Source organism: Microtus oregoni, unplaced genomic scaffold (genome assembly GCF_018167655.1).
Source record: "Microtus oregoni isolate MIOR12 unplaced genomic scaffold, Mior012 000007F_ref0000211, whole genome shotgun sequence".
Lineage (NCBI taxonomy): Eukaryota > Metazoa > Chordata > Mammalia > Rodentia > Cricetidae > Microtus > Microtus oregoni.
The window spans coordinates 21,314,579-21,329,337 of record NW_024543066.1 but is presented as its reverse complement, the minus strand read 5'-3'; the positions used below and the strand labels follow the sequence as shown (position 1 = coordinate 21,329,337).

The 14,759-nt window shown below is 49.9% G+C and overlaps 1 protein-coding gene across 3 annotated transcripts in view; it reads right to left on the bottom strand.

Annotated features, from left to right (window-relative positions):
• The window catches only part of Cracdl (CRACD like), a 123,602-nt gene that overhangs the window by 6,563 nt on the left and 102,280 nt on the right, over positions 1-14,759 (bottom strand). For all 3 annotated transcript variants that reach the window (XM_041655716.1, XM_041655714.1, XM_041655715.1), the window contains exon 7: positions 9,173-11,231. In XM_041655716.1, the coding sequence (XP_041511650.1) occupies positions 9,173-11,231 (2,059 nt within the window). The remainder of the gene's footprint in view (positions 1-9,172; positions 11,232-14,759) is intronic.

Sequence of the window (14,759 nt, the reverse complement as noted above, 5' to 3'; positions counted from 1 at the left end):
ACGTGTTCAGAAAGGTACTTCAGTCATGAGTTACAGGGCTGACAGCTGCGAGTTCAGTGCTAACAGATCGACAATACAAGGTGAGTCAAGATGTCTTTGAACAGAAACAGAGAGATACTAGATCAAGATTATGTATTGATAAGCCAATTCTGAGACCAGACACTCACAGGAACATCACCTTGTATTTCCCCTAACTTTGAAATTCACCTCTCTGAGCCAGGTGGTGGTGGTGCATGCCTTTAATCCCAGCATTCAGTAGGCAGAGGAAGGCAGATCTCGGTGAGTTCGAGGCCAGCCTGGTCTACTGGGTGAGTTCTAGTTCAGCCAAGGCTGATACACAGAGAAACCCTGTCTAAGAAAAACAAAAACTAAACAAGACAAAAACAAAAAGAACAGAAAAAAAAAAGAAATTTACTGTTTCACTACTCTGCCCAAATATCATAGTTGGAATTTTCTTTTTTTTTTTTTTTTTTTTTTTTTGGTTTTTTTTTGAGACAGGGTTTCTCTGTGGCTTTGGAGCCTGTCCTGGCACTAGCTCTTGTAGACCAGGCTGGTCTCGAACTCACAGAGATCCACCTGCCTCTGCCTCCCGAGTGCTGGGATTAAAGGCGTGCGCCACCACCGCCCGGCTCATAGTTGGAATTTTCTATACCTTTATTATTCTTCAATAATAAAAGTAAGGACAAACAGGGGATCGGAAAGATGGCTCAGGAGTTAAACTGCCTGCTGTGCAAACACGAGGACCTGAACCCTAGCACTGACATCAAAAAGCTAGATATGGTGGCACGCGCTTACAATCCCAGTGCCGGGCAGGCAGAGATGACCCCTGGCGCTTAGACCAGCTGGTCCTGCCCAGTTGGTCAAGTCCATGTTCAATGAGAGACCCACTCTCAAGAAATGAGAAAGAGAGCACTCAAGGGAGATACTCCATATCTGTCTCTGGCCTCCGCAGGCACACATGTACATACACAGGAACAGAAACACATGCATATGACACATAAACACACACACAAAATACAAAGTAGGAAAAGCAATTATAAGATCATCTGGTGCTAGGCATTGGTCAGGGAAAAAGAGTCCAGCTTCCCGTCCAGAGAGACAAGGTGGACCTTCACCTCGGAGTTGTTTCCAGGATGCAAAGAGAGGAAGGGTATCAAGGGACATTGAAGGAAGTCCCCTCCCTCATTGGCAGCTCCTTCCCATTTTCTTTACCCTCTCAGGTTCCAAGGCATCCTGGGAACTAGCTCAATTTGCTTTTTTGTAGACTGTCTCTCACCCCACTCCCTAGCTCTCAGCACAGACACCTATCACGTCCAAAATCTCTTTCCCAGCCACAGTCAAGGCCACAGGGACCACACTGTCCTTAACCTGTGACTTCCTCTCATGAGGTCACGAGAGGGTCAGGAGGCACAGGCAGGAGCTCCTTGCTTGAAGAATCTGCTTCCTCAGCCCCAGGCTTCTTGCGGTTTTAATTTCTACCCACAACCCAGAAACTCACCTTTGCCTGACCTACACAACTCCTCTCTCAGTCTTCACACACCCACAAGATGGGAAGAAAAAAAGCCTGTTAGGCTAGTGAGATGGCTCCGCAGGTACCGGCACTTTCTGCCAGTCCCCAAGATCTGACTTGACCACCCCCACCAGGACCTGGATGCTGGAACAATAGGACCATGACCCAAAAGTTGTCACCTGACCACACATGCACTATGAGACATCTGCCTCTAAGTATATACACAGATATTAAATGACTAAAGTGTCATGATTTCTAAAGTGTCGCTCTAAGTGGTCCTGTTGCTATTCTGGGACGGGGAGATCTGGTGAGGATCCAGTTGGTTCCTCATTCTTTCTGCTGCAGTCGGCCTCTACAAGGCACTTCCCATCCCCACATCTGCACAAGGCTCGCTGTCAAGCTGCAGTACACAGAAGCGATTCCTATTCCCACAGCCAAGGGCCTAGTCTCCGGTTTACTGTTCTAGTTTGTGGTGTTTCAAGGCTCTCCGCCCCGAGGTAAAAATATGTTGAGAAGGCAGTGACAAAATAACAGATGACTCAGATCTGACTGAGGTATGCGGAGTGGGGCCAGGAGTCTGGTCACCCAGGTGCGGGCACATTTACTGGGGGCGCCCGGAGGGAGAGATGATCCGTCAGGTTCTGTCCCTCACTCAGGCATGGCTAGCTGCTCGATGCTTGGCTAGGCAAACTGAGCGCACACCCAAGACTGGCCCAAGCCCCACAGCTACACCTCACAGCCGGGTCCCTGAGGAGCTGTTAGTGAAGGTGCTAGACCCAGAGTACATTGCTTTCCTCAGCTGTTACCAGCTGTGCAATTAGAACTGGTCTCTGGGCCCAAAGCAATGACCCTGGCCCAGCTCTCAGCCCAGAGCCTGCAGGTCTCAATCCCCTGCCTCAGACAGAACTAGGATCTTGCGAGGACACAGGATGTGGGGACAATTATTTGAAAATAATTTTGAGTGGGAAGAAAAAAACTATTGTCTTGTATGACACATTCTCCATACAACCCAAAGGACCTGAAAAATGCCTTCCAGGAGATTCCTGGCCCTGCCCCTCCTGGTGTGAGGCAGCCATTGCTGGATGACTCCAACTGCTGCTGTTTCCAGTCTTAAGGACTTCCACTTTGAGAAACTAAGTTAGAGTTACTCAGCCTGGGCTCTGCGCTGTCTCTGAACTGTTAATTCTATGCCATGGAGGGGCTGTGCAATGGAGAATGGAGATGGTCACCATCTTCCTCCTCCCACTCCATCCACTTTTTGACAACCAAATTCATCCCTAAAGATGGCCATACATCCACAGGAAGACATCAGAACACACGGTTCCTGCAGAGCTGAGTCAAGTTGAGTTTCCTGTTCCCTGAAGGCAAGGCACCTGAGCTGGGTCTGGGCTCCTTTCTCAATGACTCCAAGTCCAGAAGGAGTGGGTGGGAGAATAAGAGAGTTCTTTGATTGACACTTGCCACTATCAAACTGGGCTTGTTCTATGCCTGACAGACGTCTAGAAGGGCTCTGGAAAATCCCTGTCAACTTCTATGCCTCCTGGGTTTCAGCTTCTCCCCAGAGTTCTTTTGTCCTCTTGGTAGCTCATCAAAGAGGGCTTTGAGGACATGGCGAGGTCACAGGGGAGCCTTATCTGCCAAACATCCGTAAGTGGCTGGGATTGACCACCAGTCCTCCAAGGTGCTCAGCTACAGGGAACACATGCTCAGCCCCCCAAAAAGTTTCATAACATCTCCTAGGAGACTCAAGAGCATGTGGGGTGTCTACTCCTGTCCCAGTCCACGCACTGGGGGATCACAGAGCTGTGGGTGTGCTGGTCACAGAAGTCCTACAAGGTCCCACCATCCCTACCTCGCAGGGTATGTCGGTGAGTGGGTCCTGAGCTGCTAAATTCTGCACACACTGTGGAATGTTCTCAGCCTGAGCTAGGATGAAGAATCCTCACCGTGGTGTGTTCTATGCCATTGAGATGAGGAATCTGGCACTTCCTTGGGAAGAGAGCTCTGTGCTGTGAAATGGTGCCACATGTCACAGGTAAAACATCTTTGCCGGTCTGTGTTCCCAAAACCCATATTAGCAACAACCTCATTGAAATACGCTCTGAGTCTGAGAAACTCAGCCGACTCTGGAGTGCAAACCCTCCAGATTCGCGTTGCTCAGGTCAGGGTCACGCGTGCCTCACAGAGGGAAGATGTGGGAGATTACGAGAGCCTGGGACAAGGCAAATGACTCAGAATGCAGAACTGTTGTCGCTCGCCCTAACCTACAATGTCTGGAGTACCTGACCCAGGAATTACAACTCCACTCCACATGGGCTGGGAAGGCATGGAGAACTTTGAAAGAGGAGCACCCCACAGTTAGATGTGGGGAGAGAACGGCAGAGGAGTCAGATTAAAGAAGGGGAGTTCTGTGCTGGGGGTCTGTGGGGGTCTGGGCTGTGGAGGGAAAGAACCTACAAAGAGTTTGCTAAGCCCCGGTTCAGCTCCCCGTGCTGGGACAAACACGAAAGTGAGCACTGACGTGGGGAGGGGAGGGAAAGCAGTAGTACTTCCTGTTGAGACTGGTTGAAACTCACTGACCCAGTTGCACAACATGACTGGCATTTTTCTTCCTTCAGGCCAGGTAGGGTGGGGCACGGACTAACAACCCCACTTACTACCCAGGAGGTGGTGGGTGTGGGGACCCATCTCCACTGTGCTGAAGATCAGTGCCATCTTCGTGGAGGACAATCTAGAGTCACTTAGTGAGCAGAGAACAGGAGTCCATTTGTGGGAATCTGACCCGGACAGCCAACAGTGTGACACAGAAGTAAAATGGGCCAGTGACTACTGCAGTATAGTGACTGTTGTAGTCAAGGTTTCTACTGCTGTGATAAAACACCGTGACCAGAAGCAGCTTGGGGAGGAAAGGGTTTATTTCAGCTTCCACTTCATCACAGTCCATCACTGAGGGAATCAGGGAAAGAACTCAAGGCAGGAACCTGGAGGTGGGAATTAATTCAGAGGCCATAGAGGGGTGCTGCTTACTGGCTTGCTCCCCATGATTTGCTCAGCCTGATTTCTTCTATTACCCAGCACCACCAGCTCAGGGATGGCACCAGCAACAGTGAACTGAGCCCTCCCACATCAACCATCAGTCAAGAAAATTCACCACACTTGCCCACAGGCCAATCTCGTGGGGGCATTTTCTCCATTGAGGAGCCATTTCTAAAATGACTCTAGCTTGTGTCAAGATGACATAAAACTAGCCAGGACAGTGACCAAGAGAAAAAAAAAAGATTCAAAACAAGCACAATGCCCTTCTTCAGGTGCTACCCATGGTTGCGGCCAGGCCACTCAAGCTGACCATCAGGACTTCCTTGCTTTATTGTGGACTTTGGACATCAAATGGCAAGCCAGTATGACTAGCACGTGGTGAAAAAAGTCACGCATGTGCCTGTCCTAGAAGGTCAGAGCCACAACCGCAGGGTGTGTGGGAAGGAATGGGCATGGTTCTCTTTGCAGGGGCTCTTTCTGGAGGATGGGATTAGACCGCGCTCAGAAAAGGGTGGAGAGGAGGCTTTGCGCCTTGTATATTTAAGAGTTATTTTAAACTTTACACACAGTAACATTCTCCCTTTATGTTGTTAAGGTTTGAGCTTTAATGCATGCTTAGATTCTGAAAATTGTCAGGGATAGGATGTAGATTAGAGTTGATACTCTAAAGAATTCTCGTGTCCTACTGCATGGTAGGCCCTTCGGCGAAGTCTGATCTGTCTTCTTCCCGATTTTATTGCCTGTGGGAGAGGTCGCTGCACTAGGAAGCTTTCAAGGACAAGGAGATGGGGGAGTCTCTATCCGCTCTTCCTCCACAGTGAAACATCTCCATTTCTCAGAGGCACACACTTGGAGGAGCACAGGAAAGGCCGGGAAACATGGAAAGGATAAGGCTAACAAGGAACCTAAGTGTGAGCAGAGACGGTTTCCTAGAAAAAGACATCAAGAAACAGGTGGGTATTCTTCCAAAAGAATCAAACTAGGTCCAGAAGATTGAATACAGAGCTTTGTGCATGCAAGGCGGTGCTGTTAGTGTTTTGTCAACTTGACAGACATTAGGTTCATCTGGGGTGTGGGGAAGCTCAGATGAGAAAATGCTTCTATCAGATTGGCCGGTAGGCATGTTTGTGGGGGCATGTCCTTGATTGATAGGGGAGGAACCGGCTCATTGTGGGCAATGCCACCCTGGGCAGGTGGTCCTAGGAGCTGTAAGAAAGGGAGCTGAAACCTGAGTATGGAGGCAAGTCAGTGAGCAGCTTTTCTCCTCGGCCTTTGCCTCAGTTCCCGCCTCACAGTTCCTGCCCTTCTTGAGTTCCTACCTCGGCTGCCTTTAATGACGGACTGTGATCAGGGTGTGGAAGCTCAATAAACCCTTTCCTCTACAAGTTGCTTCAGGTCATGGTGTTTTATCATAACAATAAAAAGCAAATTAAAGCATGAGATAATCTCTCTACCCCTTAGAAACATTACTTTGAGGCAGAGAATTGCTGAATTGTAGTGGCTGGCTTCCAACTTGCCACTGGTCTGCCTCTGCCTCCCAAACAGCTACAATTACAAGCAGGTGCCAGTATACCAGGCTCACTGCTAACTTTTTCTGTGTCTTAGAATTTTTCTAAACAAGACACTACCACCTTTTAAAAAATAACTCCTGCCATGTGTGTGGGAAGCTGTTTCTTGGCCTGGAATTTAGCCTCTGAGATGGACTGGTCCAACAGGACGAAGGAAGATGTCTTGGAAAAGGAACAAGCTGGCTAACCTAGGCTGTCTTCCTCTCACAGCAAATCAGCAGACTGTGGCTCAGGTCAGTAGACAGGCCTGCTCTGTGCTGAGGAGCACACACCCGGCATCACGCTCCTGTATCTCCTGATGCCCAGCCCTTTGGCAAACTGGGCTCCAGTATTTATTACAATATTTCCTGTGCCTTCTGCCCTCATCCCACCGCTGAAAGGTTTACTGTTCCCTTCGAAGGGAACCCCGGGGTGTGGAAGGGCAGGGCAAGCATCAGTGCTGGGGACAGAGCAGCTGGAGACGCTGGAGTGCTTTAGTGCCCCCATCTGAGACCCCCAACACGTTCACTTTATGGTGCGCACCTGGGAGGAGGGTGGGGTAGCAGCAGCCCTACCTGTGAACTCTGGACCAAGTCCCTGCCACCACAAGGGAGTAAACAGCACAAGGCTTCAGAAGCGGATGAACATTGCCATTAGATCTTTCATTATCTATATGCTTTATATGAACTAAATTGCCTCTAGCTGCTATAGTTTGGTACGGTGAGGATGAGTATCGAAGTCATGCTAACGAAAGGAGCCGCGAACAGAGCCGGGTGCGGGGACTCTTTCCCAGGTGAGGCTCGACCACACAGACCTGAGATTCTGCTCCGGTCTGTCGGAGGCAGCCTGCAGACCCCACAGTGGGGTTGAGGAGAAGGGGGACCAGGCAGCACCCTAGTCCCGACACTAGTCTTTCGCATCACAGCCCCTGGGAGGATGGGCCCCTAACAGACTCTGGGTAACTCCTATTCTTTTGCCCTTTCAGGAAAATACAAACCATTCCTGGCGCCCAGCAGAGGAACCCAACTTTGCACTCAGCGTTGGAATGTGTTGCTATGTCTGTGGATTAGAAAATGTCAGTGTCCACAGATGGGCAAGGCAGTTATGACTTGGGCAAAGTCCTCACTAAATGAAGACAGTCTCACCTTTGTGTAAGTCAGAGCAATGCACAAAACACGGGTTCTCTGCACACCATCCCAGGCACATTTATTTAGGCCTCATTATTTTAGGTCAACCTTGCTTCCGACTCACAATCCTTCTGCCCCTGCCTATCTTGGACATTTTATAGCATGGAAGAGGTCGTACGTCATTAAGAGACCAAACATCGCCCCCGAAGCTTCTCCCCTTTCAGCTCTAGCTGTGACCCTGAGTTCTGCTCGCTTGCTGGGCCCTTGAGAGACATTCCCAGTCACGGACCGTGGAAGCAGATGGTGGTGATCTCAAACTTTCACCTACAAAGCAATTCTCCTTGCTATGAAAACAGCTTTTGGAGTCGCTCGACAGCTGCCTCATAACACACGGAAAATGTGCAGAGCGGATCCTCAACTAGGACCTGCCCCTCCCCTCGAAGTCTCTGTTGGTGCAGTGGCAAGGAAATCACCAAACACGCATCACTGAGGCAAGAGGCTCACGGACCAAGAAAGCTACGCCCCAAGGTTCTGAGACCCTCCAGCAGCCTCTAGGAACTCAAAGTGCCTTATAAACTCCATGCTTTCCTGGCTTCTTGCGGACATAGAAACATCAGTTTATCTTTGAACCTGTGTTGACGGTGTTTCCTCGAGAGCATTTTTTTTTCCTGTGCCTGCTTCTGCTTTTCAGGGTTCTGGATTTCTCAAGACAGCCACCAAGCTTGGCTTCCTCTCTGTCCCACAGAGCAGAACTTAAGTGGATTCCTATAGGAGTTTCTTAAAAATAGCCCGGAACATTTTAAAATAAAATTTGCCATGGAAAAACTGTTGCTAAGGTCTTCAGTCTCTCTGTTAAATGCATAAGTGTGTGTGTGTGTGTGTGTGTGTGTGTGAGAGAGAGAGAGAGAGAGAGAGACCCACCAGTTGTATAATTTTATTTTCCCATTAATATCATAAGCCTGCAATGAGTGACTTCTTTAACTGGGTTGCAGATGCTCACTTTAACAGATTTCTTTTGATCTGGAACATGATAAATAAGTCAAAGAGGGATACAAATCATCTATTTTGTCTCTGTTTGTCTTAAAGACAATTTCCTTCAAAGACTATTATTAAACGGCGTCCCAAACCTAACATCATCTCCCTTAGGGGACAGGAAGTCATGGCTGACCCTCTTATGACTCCAACCACCCACAGCATGATTTCCACGTGAGGCCACGCTGCAGAAGCCTGATTAGTGTAGGGGAAGAAACTTTTTCTTGGGGGGATAAGGTCAGAAGAATTTTCCCAAGCCAGAAGGAGACTAGGCTCAGGGAAAACCTGCGACAAAATCAGCCCTCACAGTGTTGGCTTTCTGAGACCAAAAGCAGGAGAAACTCTTGCATCACCCCCTAGAGCCTGGGGATATTCTGCACCATCGGTTTTTAGATTTCCTTACTATGTCTACATACATGGGTTTTCTGTATCCACACACATCCTAGTATCTGGCCGTCTATCTTCATTATATTCCCAATTCCTTTAAAATATTTATTTGTACTTATGTGAATGGGTATGTATGTATCTGTTTGTAGCATGTGTGTGTGTGAGTCCGGGCGCCTGCAGAGGTCAGAAGAGGATCTCAGAACCCATGAAGCTGGGGTTACAGGCAATGATCCCCTTGTGAGCCACCAGACATGGATGCTGGGACCCAAACTCCAGTCCTCTTCCCTAGCAGCAAGCTCTAGCTGTCATGCTAGTCCCACTACTCCAGCGACGGTGACTGAACCCCGGGGCCTGTGCAGGCATGTGTGACAATCTCGCTCCCTAACTCTCAAGCACGTCAGCGGTGCTAAGAGGATTCGATCTTTTCTTCCATTTCTCTTTGTACAGGTTTCATGAGCGCCCCAGTAACACATTCCGGGAAACATTGTTTTGCTGACCCATCTATTCCCAACAGACCCACGGAGGGCTCTTACCAGTTCCCTGCTGGGGCGACTTCTCCTTTCTGGGTTCGGGAGGCGGGATGACCGCTATGAGTCTCTCAGACTCCCCAGGGCTGGCGTCCAGGCCTGCGGGTGGGTACTGCAAGGTGAGGCTCTGCAGGAGCGGCTTCCTGGGCAGGGGTGGCTTGATGCTGGACTGCTCAGGAGACCTGGACTTCCCTTTCCCTTGCCCATTGGGGGACCTGGAACTTCGCAGTGTCGGGGCAGGCCCAGCATGGCTCTGTTCATCCTTGGGGTGCAGGGTCAAGCCTCCTCTCTCCAACCTGACTTCGGCGCTGTACCTCTTGACTGCTTTGGCCTCCTGGGCAGAGCCGTCTCTGTACTTGAGTGAGAGCGAGGTGGACCGTAGCTTGACTGGGAAGGGGCTTTGGTCCTCCCCTGGGACTGGCTCCTTCACAGAGGAAGCACACGTATCAGCATCTTGGAGGCTGCTGCCTGGTCCTGCCTGGCCGGCCCCCATGTCCCTTGAGTCCTGAGGGTCACCACCCACTGCCTTTCTGTCCTGGGGCTCTGGCAGCACCTGGAGGTCATCAAGAGCCGCCTCGCTCTTCCAGGCAAGGCCACTCCGTAGTAAGGGTGCACGGCCCCCTGCAGGCGCATGCCCAGAATGTTCCAGAAGGCGAGAGCTGCTGGCACGGGCACGCGCTCTGCTCGAGGTCACAGAGAACCTCTTAATGTTGCGTTGTGGTTCAGTACTCCGGTCGCACTTCCTCCCCAGGGCTGCCTTCTCTGGACCCCCTGATGCTGTAGCCTGTGCAGGCCTTGGGCGGGCTGGGGGCACAACTGCTCTGTCCTGGACTCTGGGGCTGGACTCTTTCAGATGAGACTCTGCAGGGGACCTGCTGGGAGCCAGGACCTTGTGCTTCAGGCAGCTCTTAGGTACCGGAGGGCTCGGGGAAGGGACTGTGCATGACTCTGTCCCCGCTTCCTCAGACCTGGGTACCACCAGGGTCAGCTCCTCCTCTTTCTGAACACTTTGCTCCTGTCCCTCTGTATCTGAAGGTGTCTCCAAGTTGGTGTCAGTGACAACCTCAGGAGGTGGTGCCTCTTCCTTTGGAAGTATTGTGTCCCTATTGGGAGGTTCCATGATCCCTTTGGGAGGTGTCATGTCTTCGTTGGAAGGTGACATGTCTCTCTCTGGAGGTGCCATGATCCTCTTGGGAGGTGCCACATCTCCCTTGGAAGGTGACATATCTCTCTCTGGAGGTGCCATGATCCTCTTGGGAGGTGCCACATCTTCCTTGGAAGGTGACATGTCTCTCTCTGGAGGTGACATGTCTCTCTCAGGAGGTGCCACATCTCCCTTGGAAGGTGACATGTCTCTCTCTGGGGGTGACATGTCTTTCTCAGGAGGTGCTATGATCCTCTTGGGAGGTGCCACATCTCCCTTGGAAGGTGACATGTCTCTCTTGGGAGGTGCCATGACTTGTGTTGTGTCTCCCTCAGGGGGTGTTATGTCCTCTTTGGAAGGTACAGTCTCCCCTTCAGGAAGTGCTGTGGTGTCCTCAGGTGCCACCGAGTCCTTGGGAGGTGCCATGCCTCCGTCAGGGACGTCAGTAGACAGTGGAGTTTCCACATCTCCAGAATCACAAAAAACCTCCTCAGACATGTTTTCCACTAGGGGACACAGGCCTCCAGAGGACAGTTCTTCCTTCTGGATTTCACTGTGGGGAATATGGTACGGAGAATCTTGTGGCAGAGATGGGGTCTCCGGGCATGGAACTGAGACTGCCATGGGCTCAGTGAGCTCTGGCATAGCCTGATGGCTTGAGGGCTCATCTCCAGGAGAGCTTCCCTCCTCCATGCTGCCACTGACAGCTGCACTGTGCTGTAGGCGAGCCCGTCTAGCACAGGCCCCTCCAGGCAGCAGCAAGGTTGCAGGTCCCCCAAGCTCAGGCCTTCTGCCCAGCATCAAATCCCAGTGCCCGGAGCTGGGGTCCACTTCTGTGTTGACCCGGAGCAGTGGTTTCTTTTCATGTTCTTCCTCCTCCAGGGTCCATGACAGGTCACTCAGAGATTCAGACTGTGCCCTCTAAGAGAAACAGAGGTGAGAGACATCAACACTGCAGCAAATATTAGAGCCCATCGCTTCTTGGCTTCCTCTAGGACTAAACATGGTTTAGGAAACACAGTAGCTCTCAAAGACTAATGTTGAAATTGATGTCCGCGCAGATATCTTCAGCTGCCCTTATGAGTTCACATGGAACCTTGGTTCATAAACTCAACAGCTCCACGGCAGCCAGGCCATCAACATAAATGCAGCTCATGCAGCCAGATAGGTTATCACACACCTTTAATCCTAGCCCTAGGGAGGCAGAGACAGGCGGATCTCAATGAGTTTGAGGCCAACTAGCCTGGTCTATATATGGAGTTCTAGACCAGTTAGATCTATACAGTGAGATCTCCCTCACCAAATATAACATAGCTCATTTGTCCAAGCCACAAAACAAATGGTGCCTGCCTGCCTGGAGCCAAACAGAGGGGCTGGGACCAAGATAGACAACTGCCTGCTTTGTGTTCTTCATTAATTTCATTAACTCTAGACTGATCTGAGTGAGGAACGGTTGCCTTTGTCTTTTTGTAATTGGAGATCCATGGGTCCAAAGGCATGGAAACTCTGGTCAAGATGGAACTAACCGGCTGTTAATAAGAATCCCAGGAAACCAGGCAGTCTCTGGTCCTGGGCTGCGACACCAAGTCATCAGACAGCATTGCTCTCCAGGGTTGTGCCTTCATTGCAAAGTCAGATGTTTTTCTTAAAAAGTTATTTGTATCAGGTCAAACATGATGACTGTAAACCACAGAATAAAATCCAAACAGCCTTACACTCAGGTCAAGCCAGAGCACTGTGCCTGATGCTCTGGACCGCCAGGACATTCTGCTAGCACCTGCTGACTCCCTTTTACATCCTGCAGATAATTGGCCTAAGCTAATGATGCCTTCTTCTCTGGCTCGCTAATGCACTTGGTAGCTTACACTGCCTTGTGGCATCAGTTTTTTCTTCTGAAAGGCCTCTGGAGCTTAGATGCTGGCCTGGCTTCCTCTTTCTTATCAGGCACTCAATTCCTCCCCTCAGGAAGAAAATGAAAATCAAGGCAGACACAGGTCTTGGAAAAGCAAGATGTGAAAATGATTCCAGGGGTAAGTGTCCTGCGGTCGATTATTGTAAAATGTTTGTGATATCAAAACTGGGGAAACATTCAGGTTGTTGCATTAAACAGTGCTCCATCTTGTTTTCTAAGGTAGGGAATGTAACCTTGAGTGTGTGAGAGTTGCTGATATTTTATTGATTCTGGGGATCAAATCCAGGGCCTTGTGCAGCAAGGGAAGTGCTCTAACCCCAAGCTACATCCCTGACTGTTATTTTAACAGTTTCCAGCTGGCATCTGCTTGCTAAAGATCACCAAGAGTCTGGGATGTTTGTGGCTATACCTAAGCTAATTTTTGCCAAAATGCACAATTTTCTTCTTTTGGATTTCAAAAGAAGTTGAAGATTCTTTTGAAGTACAAGATTCTTGCCAAAAGCTTCAGGTTCTTGACTTGCTTATGTCACTGGCCTTTTGCCACTATAGGAAATTATTGATATCGAGCGAGGGCTCAGTAGGACATGGATCATGATTGGAAGCCATCTATCATAGAAGCCAGATCAATCCAGCTGGAATCCAGTCTGGCTAGCGCACCTTCCATCCAAGCTACTGGCAGCTACAGGAGGTGACCGGGGGGTGGGGGGATGTGGTCATATGAAGACTGGCATGGGGGTGGACTGTCCAGAGGTGGGAATCAGATCCTGAGTAGAGCCCAAACAGTGGAAAAGCAGCTTCTACATAGTCTAGAACCTCTGGCTATCTGCATCAAGGAGGAATTCAGCCTCCCCATCACTGCCAGGGTACACTGTGCCTACTCCATCCAGGCAACCTCCTTGGCATTTCCTCCTCTGGGGTTTCACAGCGGTTTGGCACTCTGGAAACATTCCGAGAAAAGAGAAATGTTCAGCCTACACCAAGATGAAGAGTCAATGGAGGCTAGCAGTATACCTGTGTCGCCCAGCCAGGAGGCAAGCTCTATGGTGCAGTTTCTGTAATCCCTGGGCAGACGCCACTGCCAACCCATGAGAGGCACAGGGGGCTGAGAGGAGGAGGCATTGGTCTCTGTGTGAACTCTGGGTCATGCATTTGACAGCTCTTTCAGCCACCAGGCAGGAACTAGTCATCCAGTCTCAGGGTTCCTATTGAAATGGAGGTGACAACATTTCCTATCCCTGGCACTGCCTGGCTAGGCCTGAGGAATGAGCAGTGTAAGGTGTAATCCTTTACAGGAATTCTGCTCCAGGTACATTTAGAACCATGCCCAGAGCCTGGTTCTGTTAGCATGGGCGACAGGGTGGAACACTAAAGCAATAGCCAGCAGCTGTTCCTCCCAGTGTCTGCTGAGGTAGAAACTGAGGGGCTCGGCCAAATATGTTTCAGCCTTGTAACAAACATCAGTCTTGATAGCCAAGGTTTCACTGTGCTAAACAGAGGTATTTTTCCTTTTAATAATAACACTTTTTATTCTTTTTTTCCTTGTTTTGTCTCTTTCATTTGTATGTGTATTTGCATGTGTAGGGGCTGTCCATGTATATATCCATGTTTGTGCATATGTGGGTATATTGTATGGATGCATATGTATATAGGTGCCTGTGATTGTGATGTCTGGAATCATCCTCAATCCATCTTCTACCTTGCTTATTGAGGCAGAGTCCCTCAGTCAAATCCAGAGCTCACGGATACGGTGAGTTTCATAAGCCAACTTGCTCTGGGCTAGAATTACCAGGGCACTGCCGTGTACACACAGCGTCATTTACTTGGGTTTTGGGGATCCGAACTCTGGTCCTTATACTTGCATGACAACTACTGAGCCATCTCTCTAGCCCCTTCCCTCCCTTTGGCTCTACAGTTTATAAGATTCGGATCCTTTATACCACGGAGTGGAGAATGTACACCCTGGTGATACAGCTGAGAATGCCCGAGCAAGGAGAGCAGCATGGATTAGAAGGGGCTGCTGTGAGGGCTCTGAGGACGCCGGTGGGTTGGGGCTTGGGGGAGAGAGAGAAAGACCCACATGCTATGGGGTATCAAAGGAGAGGGGAACCACCAGGTCTCTATAGAAGTGCCCTGTGGCTAATCGGCGGCTGAAGGGGCATTATGTGGCCTCTTCCCATCACTGGAGTAAGAGAGCATCTGAGACCCTGTTCTGGGCATGAGGAAGGCCTCTGTGGGAAGCAGAACCTCAGGACCCAGGTTGTGGATACTGATGGGCAGACACCGCCAGCTCAGCTCCTGAAGTGAACAGCGGGGCAGTGGTGACCACTAGAAGAGAGTAGATATCTCTGAGAACTTGAGAGAACCGAGCAGGGAAGGGGAAAGGGGAAGGGAGAAATAAGGAGTTTCAGTTAGGATCAACTGTCTTCCCATGTTTTTCCCAGGCTGACTGACAACAGATTTTTGTTGTAGTTATTTTACAAAACGGTATTCTAGGATGAAGGCAAGTTTAAAACTCAAGAGAGTTGCAGCAATGTCGC